The 18,287-nt window shown below is 59.0% G+C and overlaps 3 protein-coding genes across 15 annotated transcripts in view; all 3 read left to right on the forward strand.

Moving 5' to 3' along the window:
* The window catches only part of LOC100990116 (phosphofurin acidic cluster sorting protein 1), a 198,789-nt gene extending 197,173 nt beyond the window's left edge, over window positions 1-1,616 (forward strand). For 4 of the 10 annotated variants that reach the window (XM_034933063.3, XM_003828659.5, XM_003828660.5 and 1 more), the window contains 2 exons: window positions 190-247; window positions 630-1,616. In XM_034933063.3, coding sequence (XP_034788954.3) covers window positions 190-247; window positions 630-713 — 142 coding nt within the window. In that variant the 3' untranslated portion in view covers window positions 714-1,616. The remainder of the gene's footprint in view (window positions 1-189; window positions 248-629) is intronic. The other 6 variants (XM_034933064.3, XM_055094545.2, XM_063608583.1 and 3 more) reach the window with 2 other exon arrangements.
* Window positions 1,617-2,272: 656 nt separating this feature from the next.
* RAB1B (RAB1B, member RAS oncogene family) lies at window positions 2,273-11,226 on the forward strand. 3 transcript variants are annotated; one of them, XM_003828664.5, is made up of 6 exons: window positions 2,273-2,449; window positions 5,536-5,608; window positions 5,896-5,991; window positions 6,104-6,199; window positions 9,542-9,673; window positions 9,782-11,226. In XM_003828664.5, exons 1-6 carry the CDS (start codon window positions 2,436-2,438, stop codon window positions 9,974-9,976), a joined length of 606 nt encoding a protein of 201 aa, XP_003828712.1. In that variant the 5' UTR covers window positions 2,273-2,435; the 3' UTR covers window positions 9,977-11,226. The 3 variants fall into 3 exon arrangements, with proteins under 3 accessions (XP_003828712.1, XP_063464670.1, XP_063464672.1); XM_063608600.1 differs by having other exon boundaries at window positions 2,294-2,449; window positions 9,542-11,226; XM_063608602.1 differs by lacking the exon at window positions 6,104-6,199 and having other exon boundaries at window positions 2,295-2,449.
* A 681-nt stretch (window positions 11,227-11,907) lies between these two features.
* On the forward strand, window positions 11,908-17,927 carry CNIH2 (cornichon family AMPA receptor auxiliary protein 2). 2 transcript variants are annotated; one of them, XM_034933069.4, is made up of 6 exons: window positions 11,908-12,271; window positions 15,984-16,052; window positions 16,458-16,505; window positions 16,760-16,872; window positions 16,973-17,116; window positions 17,295-17,927. In XM_034933069.4, exons 1-6 carry the CDS (start codon window positions 12,191-12,193, stop codon window positions 17,320-17,322), a joined length of 483 nt encoding a protein of 160 aa, XP_034788960.1. In that variant the 5' UTR covers window positions 11,908-12,190; the 3' UTR covers window positions 17,323-17,927. The 2 variants fall into 2 exon arrangements, with proteins under 2 accessions (XP_034788960.1, XP_034788961.1); XM_034933070.3 differs by lacking the exon at window positions 11,908-12,271 and adding an exon at window positions 15,146-15,299.
* Window positions 17,928-18,287: the final 360 nt, after the last annotated feature.

Raw genomic sequence — 18,287 nt, forward strand, 5'->3', positions numbered from 1 at the left:
AGAACCACCCCAGCAACCCCAGATGAGCTCCTGACCCAGAGTGTGCCCCACTGACCCCAGGCAACCTCCCCATCCCTCTCAGGCTCTACCACCCACCAGTCTGCTCCCTCCCCAGCCCCACTCTTCTCCCTGCCCCCATCTCCTGTGAGTTCCTCCTTGGGCAAATCCCAGGCTGTCCTTTTCCCTTAGGATGAAGCGGGCCAGTTCCCTCAACTTCCTCAACAAGAGCATGGAAGAGCCGACCCAGGTAGGGGCAGGCGGGTGTCTGGGCACTGGGCAGCTGCGGCCGGGGCTGCATGCGCGCTGCCAAGCTTCCCTCCAGCATGCCTCTTCATCCAGCAACAGTTCCTGGCTCTGTCTCAGGCCTACTTTGGGCTGGACAACGGGGAGACACGAGGGGAACCCAGCCTCTCCTGGGGGTGGACGTGTAAACGGCCAGTGCTAACACAGTCACTGTGGAGATGGACGGGAGTGTCAGGGCACCAGGGTGTGGCCTTGGGTCAGAACTGCCATTGCCTCTGCCCAGCTCAGGGATTCCGGCTGCCTCTGCCAGGTCAGACCCCTTCAGGCCAGGGAGGCACAGACTGGCAGCAGCACAGGGCTGAGCCACCTGCCCCCTCTGCCCACAGCCTGGAGGCACAGGTCTCTCTGACAGCCGCACTCTCAGCTCCAGCTCCATGGACCTCTCCCGACGAAGCTCCCTGGTGGGCTAATGCTGAAGGGGCAGCCAGTCACCAGAGCGCCCACCTGGCACACCCCCCTCACCCCAGCCCTGCGCATGGGCCTGCTGCTTGTCCCGCCTGTCTCTCCCACAGCCCCTGTCTTTTCTGTTCAATCTCAGGGTAACCTTCTCCCTTGTCATCTCAGCCTGAGCCCTGGAGGCTGGGCCTGCCCACTCCAGCTCCATCCCTTATTTATTCCTTCCAGCAGGGCCCTCTTCCCTAGGTTCGGGCCAGCAGGAGGTGCCGGCTGGAGTCTCCACCATAGACTCAGTGGCCTGGCCTCCCCAGACCCCAGAGCCAAGAACACTAAGCACTCGCCGGCCCTTCGGCACCCTCGCCCTCCCTCCCGACTCAACCCGGCCGTTGCTTCTGTATATAGAGAAATAAGTTATTGGCCGCGCCCCTCCCTTCAGTCCACGGTATACCCGGGCCTCCCCTCGTCCCTCTTCTAGTGGTACCGCCCAGGCCTTAATCACCCCCATTCCGTGCGGTGGTATCTCCCAGGCTCTACATTCTCGGGAGCGGCGCCTCCCAAGGGGGTCCTGGGACCTTCTCGCGCTCCTCCTGGCCTCTGAGGGATGCGTCCTACCCGCGCCATCGCCCCGTCCCCCAGGACGGGGACCTCCCCTTAGTCCGTCCTCCCACCGCCGGGCCCTGCCCCGCATCCCGGCCTTATGCACTGCCCCTCCCACCCGGCCCCGCCCAGGCACGACCCGACCCCGCCCCGGGCACCGCCCACCGAGCCATCCTGCCACGCCTACCCCCACGCCTGCAGCTTCTCGCGAGGGGCGGCGACGGTCCCCTGGTGGCAGGAGGGGCTCCCCCTGTTGCGGGTGAGGCGGTTGCTCTCTATTTTCAGATGTTGCTGTAGAAATAAAGACGGTTTAAATCTGAGCTGGGCTTGTTTTGAGACGGAGGTCGGGGGCCCCCAGCGTCTCTAGACTGGGGTGGAGCCGGGAAGGGTCGTGCGTGAGTGGGGGACAGTGTGTCTCGCTCAACCGCTGTCCGCGCAGCTGGGCCCAGATATTGTGCCCCACCCCGGAATTGCGTGGGGGGCCCACAAGTCAGGCTTTCCCTAAAACACTCACTTGTGGGGTTCTGGAGACCGCGGGCTCTTACGAGCTCTGCTCCTCACAAAGTTTTTGACCTTGAGTGAGTTTCCCGAGACTCAGTTTTTTCATCTATGAAATGCGGGTGATGACGCGCGGCTGTGAGTTAGGACTGCCCAGTACACGAAGAACCCTGGACAAATGTACTTTTATTAGTCTTACTAGAACACACATTCTCATTTAATGTTCACAACGTGGGTATTGGGAGGGCAAGGATGACTACCTCCGTCAGACAGATGTGAAACGTGCCAAGCCCAGCCCTAAATTGAGCTTTCTAAACACCGAGTCGCGGTCAGGCTTTCCAGCACTGTCCTCAAGCCTGAGTGCGTCCGGCGTGCAAACTACAAGCCCCAGAAGGCAATGCGCCAGCAGTGATGGGAGTGGGCGCGGAGGCGCGGGCTCCCCGACTACGCCTGCGCAGCGGGGCTGAGTTGGAGAACGTCTTAGACTACAAGTTCCGAGAATCAGCGCGGCGAGGCCTGAGAAGAGGACGTTTGCGCCTGCGCGTCGCGGGCGGGGCCTCTGGGGCGGAGCGGCCACCATCTTGGAACGGGAGGCGGAGCAGAGTCGACTGGGAGCGACCGAGCGGGCCGCCGCCGCCGCCATGAACCCCGAATAGTGAGTGAGCCCCGCCCGCGCCGTCCAGCGCAGCCTCGATCCCGAATACAGGGCTGTACGCTTACCGGGGTTGTCTGGCCCGGGTCAGGACTGTGCGGCGCCCCCACATCCGGGTCCCTCTTCCGCTGACCCCCCCCCACATCCGGGTTCTGCCCCTCCCCCCAGGGGCCCCAGGACCCCGGCTCAAAACCCCGAGCCCTCGCACCCGGGGCCCAGACGTGGCGACCCCCAGGGGCAGCTCTTGGAGCTCGAGACATCGGTCCTACCAGGCCTTATCGGTCAGATGACCCCGCAGTCCCGGTCACTTCAGGCCTCAGTTTCCCCACCTGCTGCTTGACAACTGTCCCGGAGTTTTGGAGCCCGTCTTGATAGTTTCTGGTCTCGGGTTCAGGCTTGGGCCCCTGAGGTCGGGCAGTGAATCCCTCTACCCTTCTCTTTCTTCTGAAGCCCGGCTCCAGGGGCCGGCCCAGAAGCTAGCCAACTACGCGGGAGGCCCCGAAGCGCCGCTTGGGTCGCGTCTCCCGCAGGTCCTCTCTTCCGGGGCTGCCTCCTACCCTTTGCCTGGGTCGCGCTGTCCTGTCGCTCCCGGCTGTCCGTCCTTTCCCGCCCTCTCCTCGCTTTTGCTCAGGCCCCCAACGCCACCGTCACACCCCTTCCCTTGGCTGTCACACTGCCTGTGAAGTTTAGATGAATATGGAATTTGCTCTCCCCCTTCCTGTGGGATTCTCTGGTCCTCAAACTCTCCTCACTCTTGGTCACTCCCCCTGCGGGTAGGTGGCCCACATCTCATGCCCAGGACTAATAGTTTTCCCCAAGTATCAGTTATCTTCTTCCTCTTCTGCCACTTCCTTTTTCTCCTCCACATCCAGGTCTCAGATTTCCTTGGGGAAGGGTGAAGCTCTGAGCTGGATTGGGAGGGGAACAGAGAAGGGAACCAGCAGGCTCTCGAAGGGACTTTGGAGTCTGACAAACCTGGTTTGAGTCTTAAAGCGATAAACTGTGTAAGTTAGGGCAAGTCACTTCCCTTCTCTGGCCTCTGGTTTCCTCATTAGTTGACAATGACAAAACTGACTTCATTGAACTGTTGTGAAGATTAAATGAGATGATGCATTTAAAGTACTTCACACAGGGTCCGTCCACAGGTTGGAACTTAATAATATTAAATGTGATTACCTTTTGCCTTTTTTTTTTTTTTTTTTTTTTTGAGACAGGGTCTCTCTCTGTCACCCAGGCTGGAGTGCAGTGGCGTGACGATGGCTCACTGCAGTCTCCAACTCTTGGGCTGAAGCAGTCCTCCTGCCTTGTCCTCCTGAGTAGCTGGGAATACAGAGGCACACCACCACACCTGGCACATTTTTTAATTTTTTGTAAAGACAGGGTCTCGATATGTTTCCCAGCCTGATCTCAAACTCCTGGGCTTAAATGATCCTCGTGCCTCGGGCTTCCAAAGTGTTGGGATTACAGGTGTCAGTCACTGCACCCAGCCTTAAGTGCAATTTTCACTGCAACTTGACCACCTCTTCCTGGTGACTTCATAACAGGTTTTTGTTGTTGTTGTTGTTGTTGTCTCCAAAGAGATGGGGTTAGCCGGGTGCAGTGGCTCACGCCTGTAATCCCAGGACTTTGGGAGGCCGAGGTGGGTGGATCACGAGGTCAGGAGATCGAGACCATCCTGGCCAACATGGTGAAATCCCGTCTCCACTAAAAATACAAAAATTAGCCAGTCATGGTGGCGTGTGCCTGTAATCCCAGCCACTCTGGAGGGTGAGACCGGAGAATCACTTGAACCAGGGAGTCGGACGTTGCAGTGAGCCGAGATGATGCCACTGCACTCCAGCCTGGTGAGAGAGCGAGACTCTGTCTAGAAAAAACAAAAGAAAAGAGAGACGAGGTTGTGCTGCATCACCCAGGCTGGTCATACACTCCTAGGCTCCAAGGATCCTCCTCCTGCTTCAGCCTCCCCAGTAGCTGGAACCACAGGCACACGCCACAGCACCCAGCCATCAGTCTCTCTACGTGGGTTTTCAACTTAATAGGTTCTAGGCTGGGCCCTGGCTTCTACTTCTGGGGCCTCCTCTGCCAAGCTAGGCACACGCAGGGCATGTACTGGAGATTCCCTAAATAGCTCCTACTGGACCAAACCATGAAGTCTCAGAAATCAGGGTAGGATACCCAGCTCTGTCGCCTTGGCAGGTCACGTGCCTCTCTGTGTCTTGATTTCTTTCTCCATAAAGTGAGAATTTAGACTCAGCAAGCTGAGAGCCCTTTGGGCTAGCTGTTTGTGGAGGGAGGCATCAGCCCTCCCTGACCGGGACTGTTGGGAAGATCTGGTGAGCACCATAGTATTCTAAACCAAGGGATGGCCAGGCGCAGTGGCTCACCCCTGTAATCCCAGCACTTTCAGAGGCCAAGGCAGGTGAATCAATTGAACCCGGGAGTTTGAGACCAGCCTGGGCAACATAGTGAGACCCCATCTCTACAAAAAATGAAAAGATTAGCCAGGGGCCGGGTGTGGTGGCTCACACCTGTAATCCCAGCACTTTGGGAGGCCAAGGCAGGTGGATCACCTGAGGTCAGGAGTTCGAGACCAGCCTGGCCAACATGGTGAAACCCTGTCTCTACTAAAAATACAAAACTTAGACAAGCATGGTGGCAGGTGCCTGTAATCCCAGCTACTCGGGAGGCCGAGGCAGGAGAATTGCTTGAACCTGGCAGACAGAGGTTGCAGTGAGCCAAGATCGCGCCATTGCACTCCAGCCTGGGCAACAAGAGCAAAACTCAGTCTCAAAAAAAAAAAAAAAAGGTTAGCTAGAAGTGGTGGTGGTGGTGGACACCTGAAGTCCCAGCTACGCAGGAAGCTGAGGTGGGAAGATCACTTTGAGCCCGCAAGGTAGAGGCTGCAATGAGCCGTGATCACTTCAGTGCACTGTAGCCTGGGTGACAGAGTGAGACCTTATTGCTAAAAAAAAAATAAAAATAAACCAAGGGATGCCTCATGGGGTGGGGGAATCCTGTAATTGTGACTCCAGGATGATGGTAGGTGGGCTCCCTGCCTCCCTTCACGCCTTCCCATCTTCTCTCTCCAGTGACTACCTGTTTAAGCTGCTTTTGATTGGCGACTCAGGCGTGGGCAAGTCATGCCTGCTCCTGCGGTTTGCTGTGAGTAAGAAGCCTCCCATACCATCCACCTGGGGTCCTGACTGGCAGCTGGGGGGAGAAGGGACAACACAGAGCACAGTAGTTGCAAGATCTGGGAACCAGGGGTGAAGATGTAAGACCTGCCACCAGTACATCTGCCCTGAACAAGACAGGGCTGGCCAGCTGAGTGCTGGGAATTGGGGCTTGGTGGTTCGGAGACCCAGCTGGGGCAGGGAACTGGAGGGAGGCTCTCCAAGTGGGCCTCACCTCATTAACTCCCATGATTTCATTGGCCCCTGAACTTTCAGGATGACACGTACACAGAGAGCTACATCAGCACCATCGGGGTGGACTTCAAGATCCGAACCATCGAGCTGGATGGCAAAACTATCAAACTTCAGATCGTGAGTGTCGCTCTTCCCAAAATCCCCAGTACAGAGGTATCCACCTTGGGAGGGAAGGGACTCTGGGACTCTGGACCTCAGCTGACCTGCTCCTCTGCCTACTGTCTCCTAGTGGGACACAGCGGGCCAGGAACGGTTCCGGACCATCACTTCCAGCTACTACCGGGGGGCTCATGGCATCATCGTGGTGTATGACGTCACTGACCAGGTACTCCTGGACTAGCCATCCTCAGCTTGGCCTCCTTAGCCTTAGGTCTTTGACTCTTCTTTTTCCTCCTTCCATCCTCTCTTTCCTGATGCTTCCTGGAAAGGACACTATTTGTCTGCTTGCAGGAACTAACTAGGAAAAAGAAAAAAAATAGGTGACTGTACTTGGACTCATTTCACAAGGAGGGAAACAGCCACAGAAATGGATCCTCTGAAGGCCCTGCTGCAGGTTCTGGCAGGACAAGGCCTCACACCTTCCTTCCCCACCAAGCCAAACTTGCCACCTTATTGTAGACCTTCTGGGCACCTTTGTGTTGTGGGAGTTTAGTCAGGCGGTTGGCTGCTATGCTGGGCCTGTGGCTTCCTGTGTGAAGACACAGTGCAGGGGGACAATTAGAGGGCCTTAGACAAAGAAGCAGGGAAGCTTGAGCTCTGGACCCAATGTGAGCAGAGATCCAGAAGCTCTGCCTCCAGCAGCAGCGTTAGTCCCATGTGACTAGCAGTGGTGGTAGCAAGGGCTGGAAGTGGTTCCATGAAACCTTATAGTTTACAGAACCTGGCCCAGCCCTCAGATTGCCTCTGATGCTCAGAAGAGGTCTGTGTTCCCATCGCACAGGTAAGGAGCTGGGCTCAGGATGGTGAGGTGACTTGCCGAGGGTCCTTCAGCTAGTCCGGTGGCAGAGGCAGAAAGCCTGGATGGCTCATTCCACCTGCTTTGTTTTTTCTACCAAATGTTGTTGCTTAACAGGGCCAATCCCTGAAGATAAGGAGAAGCTTAAATCAGCCGTGGGCCGGGAAGAGTCCCTGTCTGAGGAGCAGCCGGGCTCTTTAGCTCACCAGGGACTCATGATGTCCCCAGCTCTGGATGAGCTGTGGGGAAGCTACATACCACCCAGACAAGTTACCAGGGCCCACCTGACTGCCATATATCCAGTGATCTTATTTCAGCACATTGACCTCTCATGGCTTTGGACACTGTTCTCTTCTCTCTCCTTGAAAAGTGGACCATCCCCCGCTCCTCAGTCTCCTGCAGTACTCGATTCTCTATTGTCAGTGTCTATTTGCTGGTCTGTCCAGTGCTGCCTCCCATCACCCTGTGTTTGGTGCTTCCCCACTGCCCTGGACTCTCCTCCTTACTCTTGTGCATGGCTGCGGCCACTCTGTGGTTTGCTTCTTCTGCCTTGTGTTCTGATTCCTGCATCTAACAGCCGTGGCTGTGGCTTCCCTCCTCTGTCCATGTCTACACTGGCACTTTGTGTCTGTATTAATCCTGATCTTCATGATCTTCTCTAGTAAACTAAATGGTGAGGTCTGTGTTTTCTAGATGAGGAAACTTGCTTGGAGAGGTGTTAAGTAACTTGCCACCGGTCTCACAGGAAGGGCAAAGCCAGTTTTGGAGGGCTCTTGGCTTTTGAGCACACCCTTTCCCACCCTCAAGCAGCCTCTGCAGAATTCAGATGTCCAGCGCTGGCCTCACTATCTCTCCCCAAACCAGCGCCTCTATCCCCATTTTTAATATTTTTATTTATTTTAAGACATGGGGTCTCACTCTGTCACCCAGACTGCAGTGCAGTGGTGTGATCATAGCTCATTGTAACCTCAACCTCCTGGGCTTAAGGGATCCTCCTGCTTCAGTCTCCTAAGTCACTGGGACTATAGACACACACCACCATGCCCCAGCTGCATCCCCATCTTTGTGACACAATCCTTGTCAGCCTGACCAGGAAACTCTTCCCTCCCCCATCCAGTCAGTCTCGAGTCCCCTCTATTCTCTCCCCGTCATCTTTCTGAAATCTGTCCCCTCATAATAGCAGTGATGAGGATAATAGCAGCTCTTGCCAATTAAGCACTTGTTATGAGACAAGCCTGCGTTCATTCTCTTCATGGCTCACAATCAGCCCTTCTAGGAGGTACTGTTTATAGAAATGAGGAAACTGAGGCTCAGAGTGGTCAGGTAACATACCTGGGGTCACACAGTAAATGGCTGAGCCAGGCCTTCAGCAGCAGTGGTCTGACTAAATCCTGTGTGGTTCCCTGGCTCAGTGCACGTTCTCTTCCCTGGGTTATTCCAGCCATTCCCAGTTGGTCTCTATCTTGCTATTCTGATCTGGGCTCTGCCTCCTGTCAGGACTAGCATAGGTGTGACCCTGTTGCTTCTGGCCTAAGAAACGCCCACTGGCTCCTGGTCTAAGTCCAAGACTTAGCCATGCTAAGACAGTCTGTGCTCTGGCCTCTCCCCAATCCCCCCTCTTTCCTCCCCTCTTCCCCCTCTCCCCTCTTGCCTTTCTCCTCCCCCCTCCCCCATTCCCCCTCCCTGTCCCCCCTCCCTGTTGAGTGTCTGCATCCCAGCAACATTCCATTTCCTCCCATTCCCCAGACACACCATGCCCCTCCCGTTCAGTGACCTGGCACATGCTGGCTCCCCAGCTGGCACCTCTCCTGCACAAGGCCAGTTCCCACCTGCAAGTTTAGGTCCACTGTTGCTCCCACCTCAAGCAGAGGTGGTCTGGGGGCTCCCCAGCCCCTGCCTTCTAACCTGTTTTGCCCTTGTGTGTGGCCTGGTCTATTCATCTACTGTCCCGTGAATGTGTTAGGGCAGGGCCCAAGTATGATTTCCCCCTTTGTCCCCAGCACTTAGCACAGGACCCAACTTGGAACATGGCAAGAGGTCTAAGTTTGAGCCAGTGTGATATGACCAGGCTTCTGGCTCCTAAGGAGGATAAGTGGCCCTAGCTTGAGCACTTCCTTGAAAGTCCTGTCCTTTGTGTGTGGGGTAGGGGCGCAAGTGCTGGGAGAGTCTGAAGCCGAGTAATGAGGCTGTTGGTGCCAAAAGTAGGATGAATTTTAGGCTGTTCCCAGGATTCCTGTCTCCCCACAGGCCAGGGCCACCTCTGAGAGGACCCTCGAACTCCTGTGCTCCAAGGCTTCAAACCTTAAAGGGATTTTCAGGCCACGGTGGGAACGGTGGCTCTTGGGGACCCGTTACTCTCTGTTCCTATCTCCTGTCCGCTCTCTCTTTGCTTCTCACATGTGGTTAGGGCCTGCAAGTGTCTCAGGGAGAGAGACAGCTGCAAGGAGCAGAGCTGGCAGGCCCAAGTTGGGGCAGCTGTTGAGGTGTTGGGGCAGCTGGCAGGCTGCTGGGGCTGTTCTGGGTCTCGGATGGAAGAGGGCAGGGAGGAAGGTTCAGCCTGGAGCAGAGGGCTTCCTCTGCATCTCTGCATCGCTGAGCCCAGGACTCAAGGGGCCCGGAGCTGTACTGTTCCCCTCAGAGAAGTTCTTCTCCAGGCCTGGGGTAGGGGTGACAGTTGGGAGCAAAATAACTTTGCCCCCTGGCCCCCTTTAGGAATCCTACGCCAACGTGAAGCAGTGGCTGCAGGAGATTGACCGCTATGCCAGCGAGAACGTCAATAAGCTCCTGGTGGGCAACAAGAGCGACCTCACCACCAAGAAGGTGGTGGACAACACCACAGCCAAGGTAGCCGACGGGCCGGTCTGCCCGGGGTCGGGGCGCTGGGGCCTGCTGCCCCTCACCTGTTCTCCCCTCCTCTTCTCTCCCCTCCTCTTCTCTCCTCTCCCTTGTCAGGAGTTTGCAGACTCTCTGGGCATCCCCTTCTTGGAGACGAGCGCCAAGAATGCCACCAATGTCGAGCAGGCGTTCATGACCATGGCTGCTGAAATCAAAAAGCGGATGGGGCCTGGAGCAGCCTCTGGGGGCGAGCGGCCCAATCTCAAGATCGACAGCACCCCTGTAAAGCCGGCTGGCGGTGGCTGTTGCTAGGAGGGGCACATGGAGTGGGACAGGAGGGGGCACCTTCTCCAGATGATGTCCCTGGAGGGGGCAGGAGGTACCTCCCTCTCCCTCTCCTGGGGCATTTGAGTCTGTGGCTTTGGGGTGTCCTGGGCTCCCCATCTCCCTCTGGCCCATCTGCCTGCTGCCCTGAGCCCCGGTTCTGTCAGGGTCCCTAACGGAGGACACTCAGGACCTGTGGCCAGGCAGGGCGGAGGCCTGCTCTGCTGTTGCCTCTAGGTGACTTTCCAAGATGCCCCCCTACACACCTTTCTTTGGAACGAGGGCTCTTCTGTCGGTCTCCCTCCCACCCCCATGTATGCTGCACTGGGTTCTCTCCTTCTTCCTGCTGTCCTGCCCAAGAACTGAGGGTCTCCCCGGCCTCTACTGCCCTGGCTGCAGTCAGTGCCCAGGGCCAGGAATGTGGCCAGGGGATCCAGGCCCTGGGATCCAGGGCCCTGGGCTGGACCTCAGGACAGGCATGGAGGCCACAGGGGCCCAGCAGCGCACCCTTTCCTCTCCCCACTGCCTCCTCTCCCCTCCCACACTCCCAGCTCGAGCCGTCCAGCTGCGGTGGGATCTGAGTATATCTAGGGCGGGTGGGCGGGTAGCAGTGCTGGGCCTGTGTCTTGAGCCTGGAGGGAGTCTGCTCCTGCCGCCTTCTGCCCTGCCAGAGACAGACCCATGTGCTGCCTGCCCACCGTGCCCCTTTGTCCCCATGTCAGGCAGAGGCGGAAGGCCCACCGTGCCAGAGGCTGGGCACCAGCCTTAACCCTCACTCTGCTAGCACCTCCTCCCTTTCCCCAAGGTAGCACATCTGGCTCACTCCCCACTCTGTCTCTGGAGCCCACCAGGGAAGGCCCTCATCCCCTGCCGCTACTTCTCTGGGGAATGTGGGTTCCATCCAGGATTGGGGGCCTCTCTGCTCACCCACTCTGCACCCAGGATCCTAGTCCCCTGCCCTCTGGCACAGCTGCTTCCTGCAAGAAAGCAAGTCTTTGGTCTCCCTGAGAAGCCATGTCCCTCGTGCTGTCTCTTGCCTGTCCCACCTGTGCCCTGCCCTCCAGCTTGTATTTAAGTCCCTGGGCTGCCCCCTTGGGGTGCCCCCCGCTCCCAGGTTCCCCTCTGGTGTCATGTCAGGCATTTTGCAAGGAAAAGCCACTTGGGGAAAGATGGAAAAGGACAAAAAAATTAATAAATTTCCATTGGCCCTCGGGTGAGCTGAGGGTTTTTGCAAGGAAGTTGTGGTGGCCAAGTGTGGTCTGTGGTCTAAGCCCAGCCTTGGGGTGGGGGGATGGAACTGGAACCCTGGGCTAGGTGGGGTGCACGGGGGTCCTGGCTTGGTTTCTGTGACCTAAGGCTGCTGGCAAAAGCCCTTGACCCCGTTTCCTGGGGCCAGGAAAGCTGCTTGTGCTTCTGTGGTCTGTCCCCAAGGGCCCAGCACCGTTCTGTCAGGGAAAGAGGCAGGCGGCCATCAGCTCATACCTGGCGTGCCGCAGCCAACTCCCGCGGGGCGCACGGCAGAGGTGTGGGGTCGCGCAGCCGCTGAGAGGGCCCCCACTGCACCTGGCCCAACCTCCTTCAGCGCCCCCCAAAACCCCACTGCCCCCATTCAGCCCCTGTCCTGGCGTCATTGTGTGTCCCAGCCAGGTGCTTCTGCCGTCTCCGACAGTGACAAGTGCCTCGCACTTCAGCCTTTGCCCTGAGCGCCCGCCCGAGGGGGCCGAGTGCGGCTGTGCCGGTGGCTGGAGTGCCGAGGGGTGCGGGGTGCCGGGGGCGGCCGCGTCTACGCTGTCCGGAGGGTGAACGGCCGCGGGCTTGTCGGGGCTGGGGGTGGCGCCCGAGCCGGGCGGGCAGACGAGCGGCCCGCGGAGACCCAGCCCCGCCCGAGGCCGCTCGCGCGGCGGCCCCGCCCCCGGCTCCGCCCCGCCGGCTTCGCGGGCTGGAGAGCGAGGGAGCCGCGGGCGAGGGATCGCAGGATGAGCGATCGGGGCCCGGGCAGCCGGCAACGGACGCGCCCCCCGAGCCCACCGGCCCGCGCCCCGCGCCCCCCACGGCCCCGCGGTCCCGGTCCCGGCCGCATCACCCACGTCCCCCGAGCCCCACGGGACATGCCCGGCCGGCCCTAAGCGCGGGCCGGGGGGCGTCCCCTTGCGCCCGGGCCCCGCGCTGGCGCCCCCCGGGCCGCCGCCCGGCGCGGGGGCCATGGCGTTCACCTTCGCCGCGTTCTGCTACATGCTCACCCTGGTGCTGTGCGCCTCCCTCATCTTCTTTGTCATCTGGCACGTAAGGCCGGGCTGGGGCTGGGGGCGGGGTGGGGGGCAGGGGCCACGCGGAGCTGGAGGGACCCAGGGCGGGTGGTCTCAGAGCCCAGGGGAAACTTGCTATCCCCCAGCCGTCGGCTTGTCGGCTTCGCCCCCATTAACACCCCCCGTGGTCGGCTTTCTTCCCGGGGCCCCCCTTCCTCCGCCGCCCCCGCCTGTCTGTGTGTATGTCAGTCGGTCTCTGACCCCCTCCTCTGCCCTCGTCCTCTGCTCCCATGCAGCCCGTGAGGTGGGGGGTGGAATTCTGGCATTTTTGTTCCTTTATCTTCTATGTCCCCCCCGACCACCATCCAGCCGCCTCCATTAGTCCATCCGGCAGTTTGTCTGTCTGCTGCCCCCCACCCTTTGTGGGTTTTTCCAGCCAGAGTGATGGAGCTGGTTGCTATGGCAACTGCATCTGTTTACAGGACCCACAGATCTCAGAGTCCATTAACCCTTTGCCTTCCCAGCCCCCTCCCTGACCAAGCAGCAGTTGGCTCTCATCAGCCCCCAGAGACCTAGCCCCCACCACCGGCTCACCTTGGGTTTCCCTACTCCTCCTGTTGGGGGCTTCCCAGCCCCCCAGGTTTCCTCTCCATTTTCCAGCTTCCCTCCTCTTCCTGTCCCCCTTCCCCTTTCTCTCTCACATACCCCTTGGTCTGTCCCTCGCCCTGGCCTAGCCTCACACCTGATTCTTCAAAATGTCCATTCCTCATCCTGCATCCGACCCATTGCTTCCCCCAGGCTCCCTCCTCCTCCCCTCCCGCCCCTCTCCTCCAGGGCCTCCTCTGCCTGGCTCCCGTCCCCTCACTACAGAACTATCAATCAGCCTCCAGCTGGTTGTTGGGGGCCCCTGGCCCCACTTTACTGCCCTCCGTCCCCACCCCCACCCAAACCCCGTGCCTGTTTCTGTAACAGCCTGCCCAGCTCGGCCCTGGCTGGCTCAGCTCAGCATCCTCTGCTCACACCTCCCGCGCACACCTCCCTGATTGTCATTCCCTTTCAGGGGTCCTCTTATCCCTCCCTCAATCCCATTTCCCATAGCCCTTCCCTCCTTCCTCCCGGTGCCTCACCTGCTTCTTTCCCGGGCTCCCCACTTCCTCTCTCCTTTCTCTTCCTGGGACCTGCCGCCTGCTCCATGGTTCCCCCTGCGCTCCCTTTGCCATCCCCTGCCACCTTGCTCTTTGACATCGGGAATCCATAGACTGACTGAACCCCTACTGTGTGAAGAGTGAGCCCCCAAAGGCACCTCAGCACACACCCCAGCTCCAGCCCTGTCACTCCTTGGCCTGGCTCTGCTCTCTCTCTGGGTCTTGGTTGCTTTGTCTTTCCCCCTCTCCCCCGCACCCCGAGTTACTCTATTTTTCTTTCTGTGGGGTAGGGGCAGGAGGGCTAGGGTTCTAAGGACTGGAGGGAGCTGGGGGCCACAGGCTAGGGAATGCAGAGCTGACCAGCTCCTGGGAGAAGGGCTCCTGGAATTCAAGAAGCCCCTTTTTGGGGCCTTCCCCACCCAGGGCCTTCCCACAGCCCCTGTGGGGTCCCTGTCCTCAGGGGATTCTCAGCAGTTTATCCACCACGCCTGCATTGATGCTTCCCAAAGATCAGGCTCTGGGTGGCTTTGAGGGGGTCAAGGATGAATAAAACCCAGACTTTGCCCTTGTGGAGTGCCCAGGCTGGGAGGAAAGGCCCAAGCTTTGAAGAAATGTCTTTGTTCATTCAACAGATATTGATTGAGCACCTATGTGAGGTACTCTGTCCACTCAGCCATTTAGCTGGACAATCTTAGCAAGTCATTTGTCCCAAGTCTGGTTCCTCGCCGGCAAAGTGGACCTGTGCACATCAGAGTGCCTAGTGCGGCCTGCTGGGTGGTAGGGGATAGGAGGCGTGGTCCTCAGTCCTCAGCTGCTAAGAACTAGACTCTTAACAGGGCGGGACCCCAGATCCCACTCCAGACCCTCAGCCCAGGCCCCAGTGGTTCCTAGGCAACCCTGGCGGTGAGTGACGCGTGTCAGCTGTCACCATGGGGGATTGTTTGTTCCGGGGGGCTGAGTCAGCGCCAGGCAGCCTGGGGGGTGGGAGGCGCGACGCCCGCCGCCTGCTGGTGGTGCCAGCTCTGGGGTACAGACGGCACCCTTCTGCTCCCTGTGGACCCTGTTGCTGTGCGTGCCAAGCGGCGCTGCCCAGAGTCAATGGGGAGCTGGGCGGGGAGGGGGGGTGATCCAGATGGCCTCAGCTCCCTCCAGGAAGCCCATGTTCTTTCTCTCTGAGCCGTCTGGGGCCTGGGATGCCTGGGGGTGGTGGGCCTGCTGCCTCATCCTAGGGTTGGAGCCGACAGGAGGGGACCCCAGCAGGCTCCTCTGCCAGCCCATGTCCCCCAAGTCACCTGTCAGCTCCTTCCCATCCCATCATCCCCTCAAACACTTGCTCCCCTGGAGAGTTTCCACCCGTGAGGACACTGCCGTCTGCCAGACACCCCAACACCTGAAGCCAGCTTAGACTTCTGCCTTCACTTCTCGGCCATTTGAACCCTCTGGAGTCTGGCTCCTAAAGAGCTGTAGAATCCCATGCACGCCTTCCGTCTCTACTACAACTCTCCTCACTCAGACCACCATCAGCCCTGCCCCTAACCCTCCAAACCGTCCCCTTGCTGGTCTGGCCTGAGTATGACACAGTGGTTAGGAATTTTAACTCTGGAGTCACACTGGGTTAGAATCCACTAACCAGCCGTGTGGCCCTGGACAAGTCACTTAACCTGCCTCAGCTTCCTCATCTGCAAAACAGACATGAAAATAAAACTAGTACCTAAGTCATAAGGTTGTAAGAATTAAATGAGTGAATCCACATACCGGCCAGGAGAAGCACCACTTAGATCTCAGCTGTGACTGTCAGTGAGCTCGGATTTCCTGCCCCACCAATCCTGAGACATGGACCAATCCTAAGACATGGACCTGACCACCCCACTCTGCTGCTGTGTACTCTTCAATGCCTCCCCCCAAAATTTTTGTGTTAAAGTAAGTCCAAACTCCTGGTCTGACCTCACAGGGTGCCCATGTCTGGCTCTGCTGAATTCTCCAGCTCCTCTTCCACCACTCTCTCTTTTCTTCCTGCTTGCTGCGCTGTCACGCCAGCCCCATGAAACCCGCAGCCTCCTGAATGTCTCCTGACCTTTCACCCCTCTGCCATTGCACCTTCTACTGCTTGGACTGCATTTCCCCCATTTGCTCACCAACACCTACTCCGAGTCGAGCCTGAACTCCCTCACCCCCCACACAGGGTTAAGCGCCCACTCCAGGTCCTCCCTGTACCCCAAACCCTGATCACCTGGAAGGCAGAGTGATCATCCCTCTGGGCCTGGGTTCCTCCTGGGCAGGGGCTGCATCCCAGGCCTCTGGAGCCCCAGTGCTCAGCACAGGGCCTGAGACTTGGCAGGGCAGACACGAAGCCATGTCTTGGGATGTTTTGGAAGGGGGTGTAGTGGACATGGGCCTGAACTGGGCATCCCGACGCTAGGGTTCCCTTCTGGACTGTTGTAATGACCTTGGACCAGGCCCTGCCCCTCCCTGGACCTCGGTTTCTCCACCTTTGCAACAAGCTCCACCTGGCTGGTCCTCTTCAGTAAACTATCCCACAGAAGGACTTAGGGGGAGGCCATAAGCTGCTGCCCCAACCCTGACGGGCACACGCCCCTCCCCCAGATCATAGCCTTTGATGAGCTGCGGACAGACTTCAAGAACCCCATCGACCAGGGGAACCCTGCGCGGGCAGTAAGTGATACATGTGCTGTGCCGAGGTGTGTCCGTCCGTCTGTCTTTCCATCTGTCGTGGGCTGGGGGTGGGAGACAGGAAGACGGGGGTGGGGTGGTGGGCCTACGGCCATGCCCCCTTCCTCTCTGTCTCCGCCCCCAGCAAACACCTGGCGCGGGCTCAGGGCTGAGTTCCTCTTGGCGGGGCGGTGGTTGCCAGGCTCTGGGCCGTTGCCATGGAGACGCGGGTGAAGGCCCTTCCATGGTGACGGTCGCCATGGGGACGGCGCGGCTGCTTCCGGGCCGTGCCGACAGTGCCGCAGAGATCGCTCTGGCGCCCCCTGGCGGCCACATGTGGAGCGGTGGGAGCTGCTCCAGTACCTGCTTCTCCGCCTCCCCATCGCGGCCTTTTCCTTCCCCCAACAGCGCGAGCGTTTAAAAAACATCGAACGCATCTGCTGCCTCCTGAGGAAGGTCAGTGTCAGGGCTGGAGGCAGGAGGCTCCTAGCCCAGCGCTGCCCCCACTGTCTGTGGCCCAGAACCAGGCCTTCCCCTGCTTTGGGCCTGTTTGATCCACTCTACTTGGGAGGGAGTGGGAAGCCAGAGGCCTTTTAATCCCCAGAGGTCACGGTGGGTGGGCACCTCCCAAACCCCAGCTCCTCTCTGTCCCCTTGAAGGCTGGTCTGTCATAGCATCAGGCCGCTGACCTCTCACCCTCACTCCCCCAGCTGGTGGTCCCAGAATACTCCATCCACGGCCTCTTCTGTCTGATGTTTCTGTGTGCAGCAGAGTGGGTGACCCTGGGCCTCAACATCCCCCTCCTCTTCTACCACCTCTGGAGGTGAGGGTAGCAGCTGCCTTGGGGAGGCTGAGATGGGGAACAGGGGCAGGATGGGGGTGGGAGTCCTGATGGCAGACACTCAGGCCCCTGTCTGCCCCAGGTACTTCCACCGTCCTGCAGATGGCTCTGAGGTCATGTATGATGCGGTCTCCATCATGAATGCTGACATTCTCAACTACTGCCAGAAGGAGTCCTGGTGCAAACTTGCCTTCTACCTGCTCTCCTTCTTCTATTACCTGTACAGGTGAGGCCTTGCCCACAGCAGTCAGAACTCAGGGAAGGGATGTCCCAGCATCACGCTTCCAATCCCAAGTTCCTGCCTTTTGCCCTTGAGGACTGAGGGCAGCCCAGGGTGTGACCAGGTGGGCATCTGGGTGGCTGTGTGTGTGCAGGGCTAGGCTCACTGGCTCATCTTCCCACAGTATGGTTTATACGTTGGTGAGTTTCTAAGGGGGAAGCCGGCCAGGGAGCGAGCCCAGAACGGACCGGACGCCTGTGCACCCCCAGCCCTGCCCCTTGGCCGCAGAGGCCTCAGCCCTGGGGAGGGAGGGGGCACTGGTGCCCCCAGCCTCTCCAACCCCCAAACTGCTGCTGCGGGGAACCCCCCCCCCACCTTCAGAGCCCTCCCCCTTGGACTAGAGCGGCTGGGCAGAGCTCTAAACAGGGGCAGGGGCTCCTCTGCCAGCCTGTGGGCATGGCAGTCATTCCTGGAAGGGGCAGGACCTCCGGCCTTGTCCATTTCGGGGGAAACTTGGGCCCTGCCAAGGGGCAGAGCTTGACCCTGGAAATTCTGGGCCATCCCCCTCCACCCCCACCCTGAGGCTCCCCCTGCAGGTGGGGGGGTACCCGCACCAGAACGAGCAGGCTCAGCAGGGGGGCAGCCCCACCCCTAGTCTGCCCTCCCCTCTCCCCCAGGCTCTTTCTCCAGCCCTGTCTCCATCTGCCCCAACCTCAGCCCACCTTGTCTCTTGGACCTATTTTCTATGTCGCCTGGAGGAGTCCGGCACCCCCTCCCCGGCCATTTGTGACAAAATATGAATAAACTACTGCAAATATGTGGGCCCCGGTTCTGCTCCTGGAAAGCTTGAAGAGGAGATGGGGGCCGATTACAGGGACTGTATAGGGGGCAGCCCTAAGCTGAATCCCCAGCCTGGCTTGTCTCACCCCACTAGCCCACAGACCCTGCTGGAGCCCCCCAGAGGGATCAGACGCCTTCCAGGTCCCCTCAGCAGCCTCCTTCCATCTTCTCTTTCCCAGCTGAGGCTGCTGAAACCCTTACAAGGCAGTATCAAGGTCATCAAAGTCATGAAGCCCTCCCTGGGTCCACCTTCTTCCTAGACGGCCCCAAGCCTGGTCCCCTGGGCAATGCAGAGGCGCAGAGGTATCTGTAGCTCCCCATCAGGCCCCAGGAACAA

The sequence above is a fragment of the Pan paniscus genome, chromosome 9 (genome assembly GCF_029289425.2).
Source record: "Pan paniscus chromosome 9, NHGRI_mPanPan1-v2.0_pri, whole genome shotgun sequence".
Taxonomy (NCBI): domain Eukaryota; kingdom Metazoa; phylum Chordata; class Mammalia; order Primates; family Hominidae; genus Pan; species Pan paniscus.

Bases quoted from the DNA above. Each gene is read 5' to 3' on its own strand.
- RAB1B (XM_063608600.1), top strand. The intron at 5,609-5,895 runs GTGAGTAAGAAG...CTGAACTTTCAG, and splicing joins GCCTGCTCCTGCGGTTTGCT to GATGACACGTACACAGAGAG. The intron at 5,992-6,103 runs GTGAGTGTCGCT...ACTGTCTCCTAG, and splicing joins AAACTATCAAACTTCAGATC to TGGGACACAGCGGGCCAGGA.
- CNIH2 (XM_034933069.4), top strand. From the start codon at position 12,191: ATGGCGTTCACCTTCGCCGCGTTCTGCTACATGCTCACCCTGGTGCTG. The intron at 16,053-16,457 runs GTAAGTGATACA...TTCCCCCAACAG, and splicing joins AGGGGAACCCTGCGCGGGCA to CGCGAGCGTTTAAAAAACAT. The intron at 16,873-16,972 runs GTGAGGGTAGCA...TGTCTGCCCCAG, and splicing joins CTCTTCTACCACCTCTGGAG to GTACTTCCACCGTCCTGCAG.